At 42.4% G+C, this 24,006-nt stretch overlaps 1 protein-coding gene across 1 annotated transcript in view; it reads left to right on the forward strand.

Annotated features, from left to right (window-relative positions):
- The window catches only part of PHLPP1 (PH domain and leucine rich repeat protein phosphatase 1), a 295,223-nt gene extending 289,321 nt beyond the window's left edge, over window positions 1-5,902 (forward strand). Inside the window, exon 17 of the mRNA XM_043975799.1 lies at window positions 3,651-5,902. Coding sequence (XP_043831734.1) covers window positions 3,651-4,832 — 1,182 coding nt within the window. The 3' untranslated portion in view covers window positions 4,833-5,902. The remainder of the gene's footprint in view (window positions 1-3,650) is intronic.
- Window positions 5,903-24,006: the final 18,104 nt, after the last annotated feature.

The raw sequence follows: 24,006 nt of genomic DNA on the forward strand, positions 1-24,006 counted from the left end.
TGTGTTGCCCACAGTTCAACATGCATCTAATGAGACATTCTGTCTGAATTCATCCAACAAAGTATGTACGTATGGATCAGAATAAAGCAGATGATCAGGAGCTGGGCTGAGAGTTGAAAAGGGTGCATGCAGGCTGAATTGCTTTCATGAGATTGCCAAGCACTCTTATTGACCCATAACTTTAAGATCCATCTTTTCAATACAAACATTTTACCAGTGCTGCTATGTGGCCTAAAGATGAGCCTCACACAGAGGGCAATGGCAAGGCCTGTGGTAGGTGTGAGCATGCTGCAGTGAGGAGCTCTGTAGAAGAACAGGAGTATGGAGCATCACCGAGGCATCATATGACAGAGAGGCTGGGGACAGGAGTGTGGGATGCCAGCTAGGATGCTCCACGGGTACATTTTGGGGGGGGGGGTATATTTACAATGTCAGGAGAAATACCAACTAAAATTCTGTCTTTTACAGAAAGCCTTTCCCAACTCATCTTAATTCCAGGACCTTCTCTTTGTTGTTATTTCCTAGTTATCCTGTGTACAGCTTGCTTTGTATATGGTTGCTTGTTGTTGCTCCCATTAGATTATAAGCTCCTTTCAGGCAGGGATTGTCTTTTGCCTCTTTGTATCCCCATCACTTAGCCCAGTGCCTGATACATAGGAGGCACTATTGTTTATTGATTGATTATTGAAATTGAGAAAGACAGCCAGCACATTGGGTGGACCAGTTGTGGTAGTTCATGGGAAAGCATGGACAAGAGTTTCCTGGGATAGGTTATGTTCTTCCTTATTGGAGAGAACTCTTGAATTGGTGAAATGACAGATCTATTTTAGGTTTTTGTTTTATTTTGAGTGAGGAAGAAGTTGGTGCTGGGAAAGAGGCAGATCCTTCTGGTGGAGAAGTTTTTTTTCAAGTGAGATGCTGGGTTTACCTCCATCCTTAAACTACAACTATCCTATATTACCAGAAGGTGTTTAGCCTTGCTAGATGCAGCAGATGAAGGAGTATTAAAGTCAATATGGGGCCAAATCTAGAAATGAAAGTGTTTAAAAATAGGACCTACCATTTAGTTACATGTGGAAGCTAAGACATTCTGTGTGTTAGAGACTAGAGGGATTAGAAGTCCTAAAGACAAAAAGCTTTTTTTTTTAATTTAAAAAAAGAAGCAAAACTGAGATACAATTATATTTGCAGTTGCAAAAAGAAGCATTTTAGAAAAGACTTTGGCTAAACAGAATGTGAGCATTTCAAGATGTGAATGAAAAAAAATTTTTTTTTAAATGTCAAAGGAAGGATCCCTTGGGATGAGCTTGCCCATTTAAGGCTACCTCTTGGTGTAAGTAGGCCCCTCGGCCTCTGTTCTCTGAACCTTGCAGACAAAGCCCCACCCAGAAGCTCAACATGTCTATTCTCAAGATCCTGGCAAGAGAGGTCTTCGGCAACTCTTGTGGAGACCCCACTGTTGAAGTTTATCTCTACACTGCAAAAGGTCTCTTCCGAGCTGCTGGGCCCAGCGGTGCTTCTACCGGCATCCGCGAAGCCCTGGAGATCCAGGACAATGGTCAGACCCACTACATGGGGAAAGGTGTCTCTCAAAATTGGTGGAGCACATCAATAAAACTATTGTCCCAATCAATGGTTAGCAAGAAACGGAATGTTGTGGAGCAGGAGAAGAGTGATAGCTTGATGAGAGGGATGGACAGCAATGAGAATAAATTTAAATTTGGTGCAAATGCCATCTTGTGAGTGTCTCTGACTGTAAGGCCAGAGCTGCTGAGAAAGGTGTCTACGTAGCTCTTCAGCATATTGCTGATCTTGCAGGTAATGATGAATTCGTCCTGCCAGTCCCAGCCTTCAGTGTGATCAGTGGGGGACTCCCATGCCAGTAACAAGCTGGCCATGTTAGCACAGCAAACTTCAAGGAGGCCATGCACATTGGAGCTGGGGTCTGCCACAACCTGAAGAACTTGATTAAGCAGAAATATGGACAGGATACCAACAATGTAGTTGAATGAGGTTGGCTTTGCCCCTAATATCCTGGAAAATAAGGAAGCTCTGGAGCTACAAAAGAATGCTACTGGTAAGGCTGGCTATACCGATAGGCTCCGAATTGGAATGGATGTGGCTGCCTCAAAATTCTTCCAGTTTGGGAAATAGAACTTGGACTTCGAGTCACCTGATGATTGCAGCAGCTACATCTCCCCTGCTGAGCTTGGGGACCTCTGTAAGACCTTCATCAAGGACTATCCAGTGGTGTCTATTGAAGATCCCTTCAATCGGAGTGATTGGGAAGCTTGAAAGAATTTCCCTGCTACAGGGGATGGTCTCATAATGACCAATCCCAAGGTTGTGAATGAGAAAGCCTGCAACTGCCTCCTCCTACTCCGAGTGAACCAAATTAGCTCTGTGACTGAATCCCTCCAGGTGTGCAAGCTGGCCACTTCAATAGGTGGAAAGTCATGGTTTCTCATCATTCTGGGGAGAATGAATATGCCTTCATTGCAGACCTGGTGGTGGGTCTCTGCACTGGGCAGATCAAGGCCCCCCTGCCAATCTGAGTATCGGGCCAGAATTAACCAGCGCCTCAGAATTGAGGAAGAGCTGGGCAGCAAGGCTAAATTTTCTGGAAAGAACTTCAGAAACCCCTGGGCCAAGTAAACTCTGGCGAGGAGGCTTCAGAGCCAGCAGGCACCAGTCGTCTCTCTAGAAGTTTGCTCCTGTCCTAAGAATGGGCAGCTCCAACCAGTAGACCAGTTTTGTTTGGGGGCGGGGCCTCTGCTGTTTAACTCCCCCTCTCCCCTCCACCCTTCTGTGATGTTCTCACTGCTTCTTTAGAACCGTCTTATCAGTGACTGTACCTGGTCATCTGGCGTTCTGTTGGAAAGACCCCGTCATCTCGTGACTGGCTCCAGTGACCTTTCTCACCCCTACCCCTGAGGTTGACATATGGAGCCATATATTTGTGCTGCAGCCCTGACGGCCCCACAGGCCAGATCCCTAGTGGCTACTGTGTGTAGAATAAGGTCCTATTTATTATACAGTGTTATAGAAATGCTTGTTTTATTCCATAAATTAAAAATAATTTTTTTTAAAAGATGCGAATGTATAGCTACTTCTCCCCCTCAGAAAGTGTGCCATTGGCCTTCATACAGTTAAACATTACCAGTTCCTCCCTCCATTTACCTTTACATCCTGTTAGTCTTAGCCTTAAAGAACTTCCTTAATGATGTAAGTCACTTCTAGGACGTGTCAAACTACTTTGTTTGCCACAGCCCGGCTGACAGGAATACATGTTTGTATTCTGTTTCCACATCTATGCTTGCTTTGAGAGAATTTTCTTTCGGGCCTAGAATCCTGTAGGGTTGTGTGGGAGTTAATGACCCCACAAGAAGAGGCACCCCTCAGTCCTTGGATATTCAGGACAATTCTCTACAAAGTAACATCAGCTAGGAAGACTACCAAAAGATCTTCCCTCTCTTTCCTTCCTACCCTGGTATCCTGAGGTTTATGATGACAGCAGAGATAACAGATGCATTTGCTTTCCTAGGTCATATGTACAGTTGTCCCTTCCCTTTGCATTGGGTGATGCTAAAAGGAGTAAGCACTGATGACTTGACTTCTCACTCTCTGTTTTGTCTCTCCCTCTCCTTCAGGATGGCAAGGTGAATGGAGTAACTGAATCCACGCGGATTTTGGGCTACACCTTTCTCCACCCAAGTGTTGTTCCCCGTCCCCATGTGCAGTCAGTGACACTGACCCCGCAGGATGAGTTCTTCATCTTGGGCAGCAAGGGGCTGTGGGACAGCCTGTCTGTCGGAGAGGCGGTCGAGGCTGTGCGGAACGTGCCTGATGCCTTAGCTGCAGCCAAGAAGTTGTGTACCTTGGCCCAGAGTTATGGCTGCAATGACAGCATCAGTGCTGTGGTGGTGCAGCTCAATGTCACTGAGGACAGCTTCTGCTGCTGTGAGCTCAGTGGAAGCAGCATCCCCCCTCCAAGCCCAGGAATCTTTCCTCCCTCAGTCAATGTGGTGATCAAAGACCGGCCCTCTGACGGGCTAGGGGTGCCCTCCTCCAGCAGTGGCATGGCCTCTGAGATCAGCAGTGAGATCTCAACCTCAGAGATGAGCAGTGAGGTTGGATCCACAGCCTCAGATGAGCCCCCACCAGGGGTGCTGAGTGAGAGCAGCCCTGCCTACCCCAGCGAGCAGCGCTGCATGCTCCATCCTGTTTGTCTGTCCAGCTCCTTCCAGCGCCAGCTCTCCAGCGCCACCTTCTCCAGTGCCTTCTCTGACAATGGCCTCGACAGTGATGATGAAGAGCCCATAGAGGGTGTCTTCACCAACGGCAGCAGGGTGGAGGTAGAAGTGGACATTCACTGTGGCCAGGCCAAGGAGAAGGAAAAGCAACAGCAGCAGCTACTTCAAGTGCCGGCCGAGGCTAGTGATGAGGGCATAGTGATCAGTGCCAATGAGGATGAGGCAGGTCTGCCCAAGAAGACCGACTTCTCTGCCACCGGTACCATAGGTCGCAGGAGGGGTAACGGCTCTGTGGCACCCCAGGAGCAGAGCCACAACATGATAGAGGTAGCTGCTGATGCTCCTCTCCGAAAAACTGGGGGCTACTTTGCAGCTCCAGCTCAGCCTGATCCTGATGATCAGTTTATAATCCCACCTGAACTAGAAGAGGAAGTCAAAGAAATCATGAAACACCATCAGGAGCAGCAGCAGCAGCAGCAGCAGCAACAACAGCAGCAGCAGCAGCAGCAGCAGCAGCAGCAGCAGCAAAGGCAGTATCAGATGGACCAACTGCCAGACTATTATGATACACCACTATGACCCAGTGCAAGTACTGTTTAAAAAATAATAATAAACTAACCAGAAGGACTGAGTTTCAAGAGTCTCCCAGGCTCACGTTAAACCAGGGGTTTTACTCCACTTTCTCCTCCCTTCCACTCTCCCCAATTCGCTCATTTGCCTTTGCAGCTAATCTGTAGGTTCTCGACTTTGTTATTTTTTAATAATCACCACATTTCTTCTAGTGATACTTTACCAATATGATTTTAACTGGTTAACCCTTTCCCTTCCCCTTGCCCCCTCCCCTAACATATCAAAAGTGTAAAGACAAAGAACAAAAGGTTTAATATATTGCAGAGAAACAGATAATGATGATGTAATATTTTTTAAAAATGGCTTTTTTGTTGTTGTTTGTTTGTTTGGAAGACAGGGCAGGTTGCCAGTACTTAATGATTCAGTAATATTGTAATACTGTTATTTCTTTGGGGGAAAAAAAGGCTTTTTTTTTTTTTTTTTTTTGGTCTTGAAAATGATAGACATTTGTAGAATATGGAGACTAACTCCTAGGAGTTGCTTTACTCTGTCAGGTGACTGAAGTCACTGAGATTCACTAATTTTCTCTGAGAGAACAGTTGATTGGGAAATTATTACTGTAAATAGCTCAGTGTTGTATAGTGATGCTTAAAATGTTTTGTAGTCTCAGCATTAAGGACACAGCCTGAATAACTGACTTTGTGTTCTCCTCTCCTCCCTCCACTCCTCCCCAACCCCACCTTATTTATACCTGGCCCTCCAAGGACTTCAGTTCATGCTCATTTTGTGGTGAGCCTAAGTGGCCAGAGCAGCTATCTACAATAATAAGGTGGTTCTTGGACCACTGAACAACAACCTGAATCCAGTGGGCCTTTGATTTTCCCCCTTCTCCTCTTCCTTCCCTCAAATACCCACTTTTCCAGACATTTTTTTTATTTGTGTTCCTTACTGCTGCCACAACCAGCATGATTGTATAGAGCTCATTTAGATCATTTACATACCGAGAGTTATATTAAAGCAGAATGCACAAATGAACACGTCATAATTTTTGTTATAATAAATATAAAATTTACAAGTAATGGGCCCAGCTGCTTTTGTCTGAGTAGTCAGAAGTGTCTTAAAAACTATCCTATCTGCTGTGGGCTTGGAGGACCGGGGTGCTTTGGAGGTGTTTTTGGTTTGTCAGATCATCTCTGTGTTGGCGAATATTAATTCTTTGTGATTTTTTTTTTAAATAGCATAGTGTAATGATTGGAATGACGCCACCTACTGGAGACTTGCTGTGGAGAGCTCCACCATGAGGAAAATGCCTCAGAGGCATTGTGGCTTTTCCTTGGCGTCAGGAAATGACGTTTGCTCATGGGTGCTGTCTATCAAGTCTACCAGCCAATCAACTGGAGGAGCCTCCTATGGTCTGGGAGGAGACCGGAAGGAGGAAAGGGAGCCTGCAGAAAGGGCTGCCCTTTTTGGTTTCCGGACTTGATGGTGGTGGCGGCAGAGGACTTGACAGGAAATTTGAGGAAAGATAGGAATGCCAGGCTGTTAGAATTCTGTTCTCAATCTTTTTCTTTCTATTTTTCCAATAAACCCTTAAAAACCTAAACTCGTTTTATCAGTGATTTTTAGTCAGTTTCCCCCAAACTGGGGGAACACATTAGAATCCACATTTAGAATCTTAAATTACACAATAGCCTGGATTAAAAAGGGAAGTCAAATTTTCCTAATTCCTTTGATGCGTGTGCCTGGTCTTCTAGCCCTCGTCTGAGTAGGAATTGGGGAGGGAGTGGAAGTTGCAACAGTTCTCCTTGTCTTGCAAGCTCATGGAATCATATGAGCAGTTTATCGTGCTGTTTTCCACTTATGGTGTAAAAATCAGGAGCTGCCTTACTCATTACCCAGCATGGAGAAGAGAGGTATAGACCAGGAAAGAAACTCGAGCAGCTTCAAAATCTCAACCGAATTTTCCACCTCATTTGTACAATTGTGCTTATCCCTCTTCCCATCCCCTCCCCCATTTTGGACCCACTGTGTTGACAAAGACATCACTCTTCTTTCCTTCCATATACAGAAAGATACCCCTTTACCACCGATACTCTGTGACTTGTTGCCATGAATAATGTCTTTACATCATAGTTATTATGGGGAGGCAATATTTATCAATCTTTGAGCAGTTCAGTTGGCTTGCTGTCCTCCAGTCAGATAGGCCAACTGAGTTGATTGCTTTGGAAGTCTTGAGTAAGGCTGTTCATACTTCATCTGAGAAGTAGAGGCAGAGACAGGAACACCTGTATGTGCCACACCCCTTGGAAACCACTAAGGCTGAAGAAAGGGTTCTGCTCACCCCAGCTCAGGTAAGAGCAAGTTGCATAAGAAAAATAAAGGAGGGGCAGCTAGGTGTCGCAGTGGATAGAGCACTGGCCCTGGATTCAGGAGGACCTGAGTTCAAATCCGGCCTCAGACACTTGACACTAGCTGTGTGACCCTGGGCAAGTCACTTAACCCCAATTGCCTCACAAAAAGAAAAAAAGAAAAAGAAAGAAAAGCTATGAGGAGCTGGGTATCCTATGGAACTTTCTGCTTTGGACAGTGAACACTTCCTTAGAGAAGGGAAGGAGCCCCTCTGCCACTAACTACCTGTGACCTTAGGCAAGTCACATAACTTTCCTAGACTTTAATTTTCTCATCTGTAAAATGGCATGGTTGGACTAGTCTCTTTCTAACTCTTAACATTCTATGATCCTGGAATATCCAAACCAGGACTATTCACATCCAAGCCTTCTCTTCCTCACATCTTGAAGATATTCCAGTCTAGCCCTAGGGAGACAGGTCCAGCTAAGGTAAGTGAGACTTAGATTTTCATTCTACTTCAGAGCTCTGAATTTTGCTTGTTACATCTAGACCAATTCTAGGGTTGGTCTCATAGGACTTCCTGTGAGAGATATGAAAAAAAAAAATGGCTTCCACCGTTCCTATTACACTTCACCGAAGTCCAAACACCTAGAGTAGTGCTGTAACTTACTGTGGAATGGGGAATGCAGGTGTCTTTGTCATCATGGCATATGGCAATGTTTGACTGATTTGACCAAAAGCCAAAGTGTAGCTCTTGATCTCATCTCAATCCACCCTAAAGGACAGTCCAGAACTAGGCCATGGGGGAAGATCACAGAATGAGAGTGTTTCTATCCAGATGAGCATATGCATTGTTGGACTGCAAGGTGTGGCAGAAGCAGGACAGTGGGGTCTTTGGTGGTGGTCTCTAAGGCCTGAAGCAGCAACTCCCATCCTCTGGAAACAGTTTGTCCCCTTTTCCTACTCCCTATAATTGGCACGAGAAGAGTTCATGTGTCTTCTATTTACATTTCTGTGGTTTGTTCCATAGAGAAGCTTGTAGGAGTTATTTCATATCTATGTTTATGATAAAACCTATTCAATAAATACTTAGTGCCTACTACATAAAAGCATCATTGTAGGTGCTAGAGATACAAAATTAAAATGACAGCCCCTGCCCTCCAGGAGCTTACATTTCAGTTTGCAGGCAGGGGAGAGATGACCTGTACACAGGTACGGAGTGTCTAAAGCCGAAGGAGAGAGTGAACCAAGAGCCCTGGGGAAATGTGAGGAAGGGAAGAACACTTCCAACTGGGTGCATCTGGGGCGGGGTGGCATGTGAACTGAGCCTTCAAAGGAGAGATTCTAAATGACAAAGATGAGAATGGGGTAAGTTCTAGTCACAGCAGAGAGTCTGAACAGGTGCACTGAATTTGGAAACAAAAGTCAGATTTGAGTAATACCTGATCCAGTTAGGCAGGAACAGAGTGCCTGATGTAAACTAACTATGGAAAGGACTCTACTAGAGGCAATAGCCAATGAGGTTTGGGGGGAATGATAGAATCAGATGGGTACCTTTAGGAAGTTTATTTTGGTACCTGGCCAGAATGGATTATAGTGGGAAAGAGACTATTGGGGAGGCTATTTTCATAGGCCAGGTGATGAAGGCTATATTAGTAGAGGTAGAAATTGAGGTTTTTGTAGAGATGGAATCAAAAAATGGCAATTGATTGGATATAGGATGTGACTGGAAGGGTCTGTGATTCAGAGATTGCCAGTATGGGTGACTAAGAAGATGGCACCATCCACAGAAATAAGGAACATGTGGACTTCACTTGCAGATCTGTTGAGTTTGAGACACGGGACATGCAAGTATCTGTGTGGCTGCACAGTTCCACACTGAGGATCAGACTAGATCAGTACATGTGGGAGGAGATGAGATCACCATGGATGTTTGCATAGCAAAGAGAGAGTCTGAGGACAGAAGGTAGATTCCTAGCAGATTAGGAGTGCTAATGAAAGAGAATTAGATGGGGGCAGCTAGGTTGCGAAGTGGATAGAGCACCAGCCCTGGATTCAGGAGGACCTGAGTTCAAATCTGGCCTCAGACACTTCACATTTACCAGCTGTGTGACCCTGGGCAAGTCACTTAACCCTCATTGCCCTGCCAAAAAAAAAAGGAAAATAGAATTAGAGGAAAATGTCATTGAACCCAAGGTAAAGAGATGAATTAGGTTAGTCACCAGGGTGGGATGCTAGAGAAAGGTCAGGCAGGGTGGAGATTTAGAAAAAGGACATGGAATTTATCAATTAGACTATTGATAACCTTTGACATTTTCAGTAGAGTGATGTGCTTGGAACCTATGGCTAAGAAATGAACCCGTGGTAAGGAAGTGGAAGCAGGATATAGAATGCTCTTTTCAGGAGTCTAGCAGTGAAAGGGTGGGGAGATGTACGGGAATAGCTTGAAAGAATAGAAGGATCCAAGAAAGTTTTTGAGGAGAGCACCTGGGAAGGAAGTCTACAGTGCTTGGGAAATGGATTGAGAATGGACAAGATCCTAAAGGAAAAGACAGGAAGGAATGAGATCAAGGGCACAAATGGTGAGGTTCGCCTCAGCAAAAAAATCCACATTATCTGAAACTGGAGCAAAGGAGGTTTTGGGGTGTGGAAAAGGAGCTGTTGGAGGTCAGGACACATGGTTTCAGTCTTAGTAAAGTAGGAGACTAGGTCATTATCAGAGCCACAGGGCAGGGAATGAAGCTGGAGACTTAAAAGCTTGAAGGGGATACTGTGGGGAGTAATTAAAAAACACATCAAGAAATTTCCTTACAGAGGTGAAGGCCCAGTTGAGATTAGATAACCAGTTTCTAATCCTGTTTGCATAGTTCTGTGACTTTCTTTAGCAACTCCAGTGAAGACTGATAATGGTAATTAATAATGGAGTGGTGGATTAGGATTTGAATGGCAGGACAAGGTGGCAAGGAATTCAAGAATGTAGGACACTGCCTTGTTGAACAGATTAACTCAGGATCCACATTGTAGAGAGGACAGAGGTGATAGTCTGGTACAACCTCTAGAGACTAAAATTTCAGTGAAGACAAAATACACAAATTTAGGAGTGAAGTAATCACAGAAATGGGACAGAAAATAATGGTCGGGGGGCAAGGAATTTTGGGTCTTCCCCCAGGTGAACAGTTTCTCATTGATGATGAATTCTAAGTTCACCCCTGTGTATAGCTGAGGTGGAGTGGAGACTTACATCATGGAAGTCAGGAAGCTTTATTTAGGTGATCACTAAAAATATAAAAGTCATCAAGGAAAAAGGCAAAATGTTGGAGGTAGAGAATCAAACAGCTAAGTCACTGAACCCATGAAAGAGGAAGGAAGGTTAATAGATGACAGCAACGAAGATCTCTTATCTGGATAAGAGAATATAGTGCTTAGCTCTGGCTTCAAAGGAAAGTGGTGGTAACCAAGGGAAACTTTCAAGATGGAGCAGGGGTTGGAGGAGTGCACAAAAGAAACAGCTGCCGAGATTGGGGAGAGCCACAGGGCATGAGGTGGCTTTAGGAGAAAACTAGGTTTTAATTATCGACTCAAAACAGGAGTGTTGAAGAAAGAGATGGAGGATGTAGGGGGATTTCACAATGGTGCAAGAGTCACAGAGGGAAAATAGGGATAGCAAATGGAGGGCTGAGATGGATGAGAAACAGCAATGAAAAGAGGTTTTTGTCTCCACAGGGTCTGGATTGGGAATTCCAAGAGCAAGAGGTAGATATTTACTATCCATAAAGATGCAGGGAGAGAGGAAGAAGGCAGGAAGTACCAGGTAAGAAGAGGTTTATGGACTAAATCAGCCCCCAATTTCTAATTAGAACACTGAAAAGAAGGAATTTCTTACATGTATCTTTCCCTTTTTATGTTAATAGTATTTTATTTTTTCCAGTTACATGTAAAGAGAGTTTTCAACATTCATTTTTATAAGATTTTGAGTTCCAAATTTTTCTCTCTCCCACCCCAAAATGGAAAGCAATCTGATACAGGTTATATATGTACAATCACATTAAACATATTTCCACATTAGTCACATTGTGAAAGAAGAATCAGAGCAAAAGGGAAAAGCCTTGTGGTAAAGCACCGGCCCTGGATTCAGGAGTACCTGAGTTCAAATCCGGCCTCAGACACTTAACACTTACTAGCTGTGTGACCCTGGGCAAGTCACTTAACTCCAGTTGCCTCACTAAAAAAAAACCACACACACAAAAAGTAAAAATAGTATCTTTCAAGTGCAGTCCTTGGTTTGCACAAATGAAGGCATAAGGCAGCCCAGTGTCCTAAGGCTAGAGAGTAGCTACAATTCACAAAAGGCTTGGGGCAGGGGGAGCAGGAAGAGACTTTCAATAAAGTCAGGGAGACAGAGCACACACATGAAGAGGCAATTTGTACAAGATGGCATATATGAAGGGGCAGCTGAGTGACGTCAGGGAGTCATGAACACAATATTCTAGAGCAGGATTCTAGTGATTTGTTTTTAGCTGTTCCTCTTTTCCCTTCTGAAGTCCAGAGACAGAGACAGAAGAGACAGAGATGGATTGTTTTGGGGGTAGGGGATGCTGGGAAGAGGGGAAGGGATGACCCATCACCCTCCTTTCTGTGCCAAGATGCCTGTTTGAAAATCTAGTTGTTAAATCTGCCCCCAACCCTTCAGGTCCAAAACAAGTATCTCCCAAAGCCCAGCCTCTACCTGCAAGCTTGCAGGCTGGCTGGTTGTTTTGAGTATCTCAGGACAGATCTCAATGCCCATTTCTTGTCCTGGTCTGCAGGCATGTCCTCTGGATTGCTTTTGTCACAGCACCACCTACTGGTGAGGCCAGACATTGGGTTGAACTGGACTAAGCAGGTTTCTCAATCCTTATTCTCACAAAACAACAGAAAGCTGACTGTTTCTTGGCTATACCCCCTAAGGAAGTCCCATAGACCATGTTCTGTAGCATTTGTTGTACACAGAACCTTTTCTGAGACTTCTGCTTCTGAAAGTATTGTATGATTGATAATAACCCAGCCCCTGTGAAGGTCAATATCATGAAACTAATGAAAAGCAAACAAGTCCAAAGTATCAGGAGAAACATAGTGGACCTCGTCCCAATTTTGGCAGTAATGGGAAGAGCACTGCATTTGGATTCAGAAGCCCCAGGTGTAAATTCCTATTCCCTCTATCTTACAGGTATGTGACCCAAGCAAACCACTTCTCAGTGCCTCAGTGTCTTCATCTGTAAAGCATGAGTTCAACTGGGTAGTCTCTCTCTCTCTCTCTCTCTCTCTCTCTCTCTCTCTCTCTCTCTCTCTCTCTCTCTCTCTCTCTCTGGGTTCCCATCTGTAGATATCCCTAAATCTATCCTTCCCATCCTTCTCTCTGGTCTCTATGGAAAAGACTTTTCTTTGAAACTAACCCCTTCTTGTCTTAAACTAGCTGAAAACTGCACTAAAGATTCCATACTTTCTGATTTCTTCTCCCAGTATTGGAGTTCACACATGCTTTCCCTGTCCTTGTCCTTGTCCCTGTCCCTCCCTCTCCCCTCCCCTCTTCTTCTTCTCTCTCTTTCCTTCTCTCTCTCTCTCTCTCTCTCTCTCTCTCTCTCTCTCTCTCTCTCTCTCTCTCTCTTTTTCTCTCTGTCTCTCTCTGTCTCTCTATCTCTCTGTCTCTCTGTCTCTGTCTCTCTGTTTCTCTCTCTCTTGTCCTCTGATCAAAAGCTTAGATTTATAGCTTTAAAAACTGACTCTGTAGCCAGTCTCTGATTTTCTGGATCTCCCAGAAAGATATGTGTTCAGCTACCTCCTCAAACATAAGACGAGAAGCTCACTGTTGTCATTATCCCTTTTGGCTTCATAAAGGAATATTTCCCACTGAACCATGTTAAATATATTGTAGAAATGCTCATGGAAGGTACTTTTGCAATCCACTTGTGTAGCATCTGAAGACTTCAAATGCCCATATAAGTGGGAAATGAAGAATGGCCAAGATGGAAAATCTAATTAAGAAGCACAACATAGGGGGCAGCTAGGTGGCACACTGGATAAAGCACCAGCCCTGGATTCAGGAGTACCTGAGTTCAAATCTGGCCTCAGACACTTGACACTTACTAGCTGTGTGACCCTGGGCAAGTCACTTAACCCCCATTGCCCCACCAAAGAAGAAGAAGAAGAAGAAGAAGAAGAAGAAGAACAACAACAACAACAACAACAACATAGAATAGTTTCTTCCTCTGTAAAATGAGGAGTTGGATTAAATCAATGGTATCTAACTTAAATAAAAACTGGGTCACCAGCCCACAATTAAGGACCCCTGAAGGCTACATTTTGACTTAGAAAACCACATATTAACATCATATGTGCTAGATTGTATTTTTATTTTGTTAAATATTTCCCAATTACATTTTCTCTCCTACTTTCTTTTTCCTTTTTTTTTGGGGGGGGGCGGCAGGGCAATAAGGGTTAAGTGACTTGCCCAGGGTCACACAGCTAGTAAGTGTTAAGTGTCTGTGGCGAGATTTGAACTCGGGTCCTCCTGAATCCAGGGCCTGTGCTTTATCCACAGGCTGCCCCCCCTCCCCCACCAATTACATTTTAATCCAGATTGAAGGTATTTGCCACCCCTGAACTAACTAAATGGCTGTTTAGGTCTCTTCCACATCTAGATCTATGATATTATGATATTCTTCACAAATCTTATTATTAGTTGCTTTTATTGTTCATTGCTGCAAGGGTTCAGTACCATGTGGAATTGGAAAACTTGAATTTCAATCCCAGATCTTCAATTTACTAGTGATGTCACCTTGGACAAATCACTTAACAAATCATAAGATATTAGAAAGCATATGAGAGAGAGCCACCAATCAAAGGTCCTCATTTTTATTGGTAACAAAAGTGGGGCCAAGATAACCACTCTCTGATCAAGGTCACAAGCTCTCTGCAGAGCTAGAATTTAACTCCAGCACTTGCATTCAGTGCTCTTTCCAATGAAATTTTTTTTGGGGGGGGGCAATGAGGGTTAAGCGACTTGCCTAGGGTCACACAGCTAGTAAGTGTCAAATGTCTGCGGCGAGATTTGAACTCAGGTCCTCCTGATTCTAGGGCTGGTGCTTTATCCACTGTTCCACCCAGCTGCCCCCTCTTTCCAATGAATTTTGAGGAGAAATATTTTCTTTTCATTTGTGTAACAGGAAGCACAGTGTAGTTACAGGAGCCTTGGGCTTGAAAGAGAAAAAATCTGAGTTTGAATCCCTCTGGGCCTCACTTTTCCTATCTGTAAAATGAGGGAAATGAAGGGCAGCTGGGTGGCACAGTGGATAAAGCACCAGCTCTGGGTTCAGAAGTACCTGAGTTCAAATCTGGCTTCAGACACTTGACACTTACTAGCTGTGTGACCCTGGGCAAATCACTTAACCTTCATTGCCCTGCAAAAAAAAAAAAAAAGAGGGAAATGGACAAGATGATCTGTATGATTTATTTCCTCTTCCTCCACCATAAAGGTCATATAACTTATAACAAATGCCTCTTTTCTTGCCAATATCAGAATGCAAGATGGTGGGATAAAAAAGAGCCCTAAATTTAAAAACAAAAACAAAAAACAAAAGGGGCAGCTAGGTGGCGCAGTGGATAGAGCACCAGCCCTGGAGTCAGGAGTACCTGAGTTCAAATCCGGCCTCAGACACTTCACACTTACTAGCTGTGTGACCCTGGGAAAGTCACTTAACCCCAATTGCCTCACTAAGAAAAAAAAAAGAGCCCTAAATTTGGAGTCAGAAAACCTGGGTTCAAATCCTAGCTCTGTTATCTGTTATCCTTTAGAGAGTTATTTATCTTTTTTTTTTAAAGGGAATCAGGATTAATTGACTTGTCCAAGGTCTCACAGCTAGTAAGGGTCTGAGGCTGGATTTGAACTCAGGTCCTCTTGACTCCAGGGCTGATGCTCTATCCACTTCACCACCTCGCTGCTCCATTATTGAGCCTTTCTAGGCCTTCATTTCCTCATCTATAAAACTAGGAATCAGGGATAAATGATCCTCTTGCCCTCTTATGTCTTCTCTGACTCTAATGTCTATGAATCTATGGCTGGATGTTGGGAAATTAGCCCTAATATGAAGCTTTCCCTAAGAGTGGTTACCCAAATCTCAATTAAGCAAGGTGCTAACTGGGCACACCAGGCACCTCTATGAGCTAATGTCAGTAATGGGAAGAAGGTCAGACTACATACAAGCCAAAAAACCTGAAGGCTAATGTCCTCTTACATGCTTTGGAATATAGAACAAGTTAGTTACTTTGTCTCAGTTTCCTCATCTGTAAAATGGTGGCATTATTATCTGTCCTGGTGCCTTCATATACTTTTATTTTATTTTATTGTTTGTCAGGGCAATGAGGATTAAGTGACTTGACCTGGGTCACACAGCTAGTAAGTGTCAAATGTCTGAGGCCGGCTTTGAACTCAGGTCCTCTTGCATCCAGGGCTTTATCCACTGCTCCACCTAGCTTCCCCCTACCTTCATAGAGTTTTGAGGAATTGAGATGATATATTTATAGACACTCTTCAAAGAGCAGGAAACCCCATACAAATATCGGGAAGAGTAACACTCCTCCATCCTTGCAACTGAGTTTGGAACAGTTAGTTTGGGTGCATTTCTGCAGTTGCCTTGAATTCTCTGAACTCTGGGAGTGAGTGCCATTAGCTGGAAGGATGCCTTTTCCTATGCACTGAGTATGAGGAACCCATAAAAATGAAGTGGCTTTTCCGAGATTTTTCTTCATTGGCTATTTCATTTCATTCCCTAACAGAAAGACAGTGTTCTATCAACTCTCTTCAGGAGAAAGACTATTGGAGGTTTTTACCCTTTTCTTCCCTCTCTGAATAGAATTAATCCCATTGCTTAGTACTTTTCTTGGGGGTTTAGAGGGGGTGGGAGGAGTGAGGAAGAAGGGAAATTAGACTCCTAAAATTACATTTTTAAAAGGCATTTCTACAGTCTTTTTCTGTTTCTTCCTGCATGTCCTAGTTATTATCACTTAATTTTATCTAACTCATTTTCTTCTAATTACCATTATATTCATTGAAGGAAAACTGAATTAGCCACTAACAGGTGATTTTCCCCAAAACCTTTATATTTCCAGATGTTGATATCTGTCCTGAACTCATTTATCAGGGCATTTGCTTTTATGACTTAGTAAGAACACTGTTACCAAATTATCATTTTGGAGTTTTTCAAACCTTTTCTATTTACTGAGAATTGCTGCGTAAGTCAGGAATAAATCACAGATACAGAAAATGTATTTTATTTGTTTCATAATTTATAATATTGTAAAAAAATAAAATATTCCTCCTACTAGCCTTTCAATATGTTAAAAATAGCTGATTTAAATGTGTGACTCATTCCCAAGCACCCAATGCATACCATAAGCATAATGGAATGTACCTCACCCACTGAAATCTTCAAGCCTAGAGCAGGTAACCCCAGGATTCTACATTAGGTTTCTCCTATGGGACACATTCAGACATATGAAACAGCTGTGTTTTGTGTATGCTTTGCTGGGGCCGACAGAAAGAGACGTCCAGGATTTATTTCGTTTCCTGCATCCCATCAGGATCCAAAGATAGGCATTTCTACTGACCTACGTTTATTACATTCTAGAATTAGCTCCTTTTTCCAGAGTTGAACAATCATTCTTCCCATCCATAAAGCCAAACAGTAGTCATCAAATTTCCATTTAAAAAAAATCCCTGCTGAACAAGAGGCAATTTGGTGAATTAGAGCCAGCCTTAAAGAAAGATCTGGGTTCAAGTCCCACTTCTGACACACCGGTTAAGAGACCCTTGAGTCTCTTAACCTCTCAATATTCTCAGGCAACAGTGTAAGAAGGGAAAGGCATAAGCATTTCTATAGCAACTACTGTGTGCCAGACAGTGTATTAAGCACATTTGTGCTGATCTAAAAATATTACCTCATTTGATTCTTACAACAACCCTTGGAAGGAGGTGCTATTAATATCCCCCATTTTACAATTGAGGAGATTGAAGCAGAGATTAAGTGATTTTTCCTAGGGCCACACAGTAGGTAAGTATCTAAGTCTGAATTTGAACTCAGGTCTTCCTAACTCCAGCCCCACTGTACCACTTAGCTACCTCTATGCAAGACTGTGAATTGGAGAGCAGACACAGATCTACATGAGCAGCCAGGGCTTCTTTATTGGGAGTCCAATGAAATCACAGTTCTGATTAAAAACAGAAAACAAAAACAAAGAAACCCTGAAAGATAGTATAAGTCCACAAGTTTATATCAATTGTCTATCTCTTACCCTCCCCCCCCACCCCATATGCACAGAGTGGAAGCTGTAGTTCATTTGCAGATGTTGCTACCACAAAACAGCTTTGTTGGAAATCTGTAGTTCAGGTCTCAACAACTCACTTGGACCCTGTCCATGACCCTCCAAGCCTTCCCTTCCTAAATGATTCATGTCAATGCCAGGGTATGTTTCCAAACATAAGTCTTGGGAACATTCTGTGACCTTCCAGCCAGCTGGTTTCTCAGGCCAAGATGGCTCTGATAAGAGATCTCCGGATGCCCTGTTCCAAACAAATGAGGCCAAATCCCCTTCAGGGAAACCAGTCTCACTCCAACCCTTGAAAAATAAAATCCCACTTCCTTTTTTTTTCGATTAGGATTACATTTAGCAAACACTTACTGAGCATGGTACAGTAGAAAGAGCACTAGGTATGGTGATGGAGTTTCTGAGTAAGAATTCTTTTAGGAGGCTGTCTTTGCTGGAAAGACATATAGCTTGTACTTTTCCCTCTGACCACTGGAAATCATTATGGGACATATGAGGGGGAAAAAAAAGAAAGCTCTGTGTCATGAAATGCTAGAGTCCATGCTTCCCCTAAAGTATTCCTTCCTTCCTTCCTTCCTTCCTTCCTTCCTTCCTTCCTTCCTTCCTTCCTTCCTTCCTTCCTTCCTTCCTTCCTTCCTTCCTTCCTTCCTTCCTTCCTTCCTTTCTTCATTCCTTCCTATCTTCTTCCTTCCTTTCTTCCTTCCTATAGGAAATTTAATCTTAATTTGCTTCTATATTACAATAAAACTGTGCATAGGTATGCTCTCCAATAGGGCAGAATGCAACCCATCTATATTTTCCTGGTCTTTGCATTTCATCTCCATGTTCTTCTACAAGTACTCTGAGGAAAGTCCATCCAACATACTAGGAGCCTCTCTTTAGACCTTTTGATAACACATGAATAGCAGAAGAATACATAGACTATACATCTGTCATCCCTCTCTCTCTCCATGTGACCAGCTACTACCTTATCCCCTTTGTACAACATCTTTTCTGCTGCTTCTCATGCACAATTAATCTCTGGTAGCATGTTGTAGTCTATGTTCACAGTGTATCCTTCGCCTTGCCTTTTGTGTGATCTACAATGTCAAATCTTCAGAGACCTGGTATTTTATGACTCTCAACCAAACAGTATCACCATAAGAATATGTAGTGGTTTTTCTTTTTTTTTTAAAGATGGATTTTCATTTCAGGAAGAAGTTTGGCATCATGAAAATCACTGCACATTCTTTCCCATGCAACCCCTCCCACTCTCTCCTACTCAATTCTAAGCCCAGTTCATTGTCCATCTGTAGTGTTTGTCCTAGATATATAAATATAAATATAGATATAGATGATATAACTATAGATATAGATACTGATATAGATGGAGGTGACTCAGGGGATAGAGCACTGGACCTAGAGTGAGGAAGCCCTCAGTTCAAATTCAGCTTCTGACACTTACTAGCTGTGTGATCCTGGGCAAGTCACTTAACCTCTGTTTGCCTTAATCCATTGGAGAAGGAAATGGCAAACTACTCCAGCATCTTTGCTAAGAAAACCCTATGGGTAGCACTGGTGTGCTATGATCCACAGGATCATGAAGAGTCAGACATGACTAAATGAGTGTCCCAAAAGTCCTAATCATTTTAATCTATTAACATTTAAAGATATGAAGATATGGATATAAGACATCTGGTTATACTAATGAACTGGCTGAATAGTGACTTAATAGGCTTTCCATTCAACTTCATATCATGGTCTAGAACAGTAGTTTTCAAAGTGGAGTTCCCTGAGGTATTCCTGAGATCCTTTAAGGAGGTTCATAAGGTCAAAACTATTTTCATAATAATACTAACATTTTAATTTCCAGTATGGTAAATATAGACAGATATAACCCACAAAAATAAAAGATCTTTTGCCATACCAGATCTCAAACTGTATTATAAAGCAGTAATCATCAAAACAATCTGGCACTGGCTAAGAAATAGAATTGGTAGAGCAGTGGAATAGATTAGATATATATTACATTATAGTAAAAGGCCATAATAATTTAGTATATGATACGTCTAAAGATCCAAGCTTTTGCAACAAAAACTCATTATTTGACAAAAACTGACAGGAAAACTATAAAACAGTATGGCAGAAACTATGTATAGACCAACATCTCACACTATATGCCAAGATAAGGTCAAAATGGGTAAATGATTTATACCTAAAGGGTGATACCATAAGCAAATTAGGAAAGCATGGAAAAGTTTGTCAGATCTATGGATAAGGGAAGGATTGAGGACCAAAGAAAATATAGACAGAAATACAAAATGTAAAATAGATCATTTTTATTGGATAAAATGAGAAAGTTTTTACACAAACAAAACTAATGCAACCAGAATTAAAAGAAAACCAGAACACTGGATTGGGGGGTGGATTTTGCAAAAATATCTATGATAAAGGCCTCATTTCTCAAACATAGAGAAATTAGTTGAATTTATAGAAATACAAGTCATTTCCCAATTGATACATAGTCAAAGGATAAGAATAAGTAGTTTTCAGACAAAAAAAATCAAAGCTAGCTATAGTCATATGAAAGAATGCTCTAAATCACTATTGATTAGGAAAATTCAAATTAAAATAACTCTGAAGTACCACCTCACACCTATCAGATTGGCTAATATGACAAAAAAGGAAAAGGATAAATGTTGGAGGGGATATGGGAAAACTGGGACACTCATGCACTCCTGGTAGAGTTGTGAACTGATCCAACTATTCTGGAGAGCAATTTGGAACTGTGCCCAAAGGTCTATAAAACTGTTCATATAAAAAAAATTTAATAAAAAAGGGTGGGGCAGCTAGTTGGTGCAGTGGATAAAGCACCGACCCTGGATTCAGGAGGACCTGAATTCAAATATGACTTCAGATACTTGTCACTTACTAGTTGTGTGACCCCGGGCAAGTCATTTAACCCTCATTGACTGCAAAAAAACAAAACAACAAGAAAGAAAGAAGAAAGAAAGAAAGAAAGAAAGAAAGAAAGAAAGAAAGAAAGAAAGAAAGAAAGAAAGGAAGGAAGGAAGGAAGGAAGGAAGGAAGGAAGGAAGGAAGGAAGGAAGGAAGGAAGGAAGGAAGGAAGGAAGGAAGGAAGGAAGGAAGGAAGGAAGGAAGGAAGGAAGGAAGGAAGACAAGAAAAAGAAATAAGCAAGTAGGATGATTTCAGAAAAACCTGGACGACTTATGTGAACTGATACAGCATGAAGTGAGTATAACCAGGAGAACACAATAACAACAATATTGTATGATGAAGAACTGTGAATACTTAACTATTCTCAGAAATACAATGTTCCAAGACAATCCCAAAGGACTAATGATGAAGCCTCCAGAGAATGAACTGGATTACTTCTAGCTTTAGGTCTTTGACACTATGATCTTCTCATGCCCATAAGGTCACTAGGTATTTGAGTATATACTGCTTTCATTTGGAGAGTCTTCTTTGGAATTTCTCTGCCTCTTCATGTTACCTAATAGCTGCTGGTACTGAAGCTATAATGAATCCTCATGGTGGTCTTTTTGTTTTTACTTCTGTTTATCAGAGTACTGCACAAGACACATGAACCAAGTGTCTTGTGAAATTATGCTTGTGTATATTACTTTTGGATGTGTGATAAAACCAGTTCTGCCAACTCCTTCATTTGCCTCTCCCAGAAAAAAGAAACCTACTTGATACTGATATTGCTTGGTATTACTTTTTTTTTTCTTGGTGAGGCAATTGGGATTAAGTGACTTGCCCAGGGTCACACAACTAGTAAGTGTCAAGGGTCTAAGTCCGGATTTGAACTCAGGTCCTCCTGAATCCAGGGCCAGTGCTCTATCCACTGCGCCACCTAGCTGCCCCTATTGTTTGGTATTAAATAAGTACAATAAATTTTTTCCTCTTAGAAGAATAAGCCTCTTAAAGGATTGTACTCCGACAGAGCTGGTTTAGAGGCATCATTGTATAGTGGAAATAATTCAGGTGCCCTGGGAATTTGAAAGCCATTTTGAATTCCAGCCCCACTACTTCCTAGCTTATTATCTTAAGTAAATCATCTCTCTGTACCTCAATTTCCTCATCAGTAATGTGGAAATAATCATATTACTATTACTTATCTTGTAGCCTGTTGTGAGACAAGTATGTTTTTTATACCATAAATTCTATACACATGTAAGCTATTATTATTATTAGGATTTTAATTTGGTTGCTGACCAAAATGGGGGCATGAGGAAGTTGATAAGCAGTATGAGAAAACATTTTTTGCCCTTCTCGGTTTTTTTTTCCCTTTGACTGGCATACAATCTTCTAAGATCTCTTTGCTTTTTCAGTCTTGTTGTTTGAACTTTATATAGCATTGGCAGCATGTGGGTGTACAAATAAATACAGCTTTCTCTAAGTCTGGAAAGCCTCTTATTCAAGAATGTATCCTCTTCATTTAGCCTCAACTGGGGTTCCTTGTGTGTGTTTATGAACCAATCATGAAATGATTATTTTGGAGGCAGACATATTAGCTTGTAATTCCTTTAAAATTGCATTTACCAAAGAAAAAAATGGAAAGCTCAGTCTAGATAATCAGATAATTCCTGCCCTGAACAAATGAGCATAATTTTCAGTCCGAGGCATGCGTTCTGGGAGCTAGCTGGCTTATTCTCATTCTTAGTTGAGCCAAAGGCAAAATGGAGCAGACATGGGTGATGCAGGATTTCCTCGGCAAGGGAGAGATTTCTTAGCAAGTGAAAGGCAGGCTTGATTTATGGAAAACATTGGGTTCTTCCAAGAACGCCAATCCCCAGTTATACAAGATTGTAAATAGTGTTGGAACAGGATGGACACCTAGGGAAGGGAAATAGACACTCTTCCTCAGCAGCTTCCCTGAGGGTCAGTAGTATTATTATGAAAATAGTTTTGACCACAGGTACCAGACACACCTGTGCTCTAGAAATTTCTCCTCAGGACACTGAAACAGTGTTGAAATGCCCTGAACAGATCCTTGAGACTCCTCTGGATCTTACATCTCATTCTCCAAACAATCCAAATCACTTAAAGCTACATACTGCCTAAAATAAGCCATACTTCATGAATCTGCCTAAAACAAGGCACAGTCTTTCCTTTCTCCTTAAATCCCTGGCTAATGTTGCTGCAATAAACAATCAGCCAGTCAGCAGGTATATATTAGGCAACTACCATGCGACAAGCACTGTGGTTGGTGCTGGAGATCAAAAGACAGAAGGTAAACTGTCCATGCCTCTAGGAGGGCACAGTATAGTCAAGGGTTGAGCATGTATGTATGTGAGGGCATAGCACTCCCTCCCTGGATGAGCAGGTAGGTCCCCCCGAGGGTGTCTACTCCAGATTCCAGGTATTCTTCAGGTCTTCACTTTTTTTTTTTTTTTGGTGGGGCAAGGGGGTTAAGTGACTTGCCCAGGGTCACACAGCTAGTAAGTAGTAAGTAGCTAGTGTCTGAGGCTGGATTTGAATTCAGGTACTCCTGAATCCAGGGCCAGTGCTTTATCCACTGTGCCACCTAGCTGCCCCAAATGTTGAAATATATATTGTCTTGGAGAATGGGTTTTGTTTTGTTTTGTTTTTTGATGGGGCAATGAGGGTTAAGTGACTTGCCCAGGGTCACACAGCTAGTAAGTGTCAAGTGTCTGAGTCTGTATTTGAACTCAGGTCCTCCTGAATCCAGGGCTGGTGCTTTATCCACTGTGCCCCCTAGCTGCCCCCCAGGTCTTCACTTCTAAACTGTAACTGATAAGCTTCCACAAATGCATTCACCTTTTATCATCTTCCAATATATTATCTTCCAATGAACAATCTGTTGTTCAGTCATGTCCGACTCTTTGTAACCCATTTGGGGTTTTCTTGGCAAAGATACTGGAGTGGTTTGCCATTTCCTTTTCCAGCTAATTTTATAGATGATGAAACTGTGGCAGACAGGGTTGAGTGACTTGCCCAGGTTCCCACAGCTAGTAAATGTCTAAGGACAGATCTGAACTCATGAAGATGAGTCTTCCCGACTCCAGGCCCAGCACTCACCTAGATGCCAAAATACACCCAATTAGTTCAAAGCAAAAAAATTTACTAGAATTGTATCATAAGAATAAGTAGTTACTAAACATTCTACCCATAAACCTTCACTGTACCCTCTCATGAGAAGATATATACATGGGGAACACACAGGAGATCCTAGCACAGTGTCTGGTACATAGTAGGTGCTTAATAACTGTTTATTGACTGACTGTTCTTGTCCATAGCTCAATTCAACGGATTAAGTCCCTCTGGCCAAGGGACTTAACTTGCTGGGCCTTGCCCCTGCTTGGTACATTGTCTCCTGGGATGGCTAGGTAGAGCACTGGCCCTGAAGTTGAGAGGATCTGAGTTCAAATCTCACCTCAGATACTGCCTAGCTGTGTGACCCTGGACAAGTCACTCAATTCCAGTTGCCTTAAACATCCAGGGCCATCT

This window comes from Dromiciops gliroides, chromosome 1 (genome assembly GCF_019393635.1).
Source record: "Dromiciops gliroides isolate mDroGli1 chromosome 1, mDroGli1.pri, whole genome shotgun sequence".
Classification (NCBI taxonomy): domain Eukaryota; kingdom Metazoa; phylum Chordata; class Mammalia; order Microbiotheria; family Microbiotheriidae; genus Dromiciops; species Dromiciops gliroides.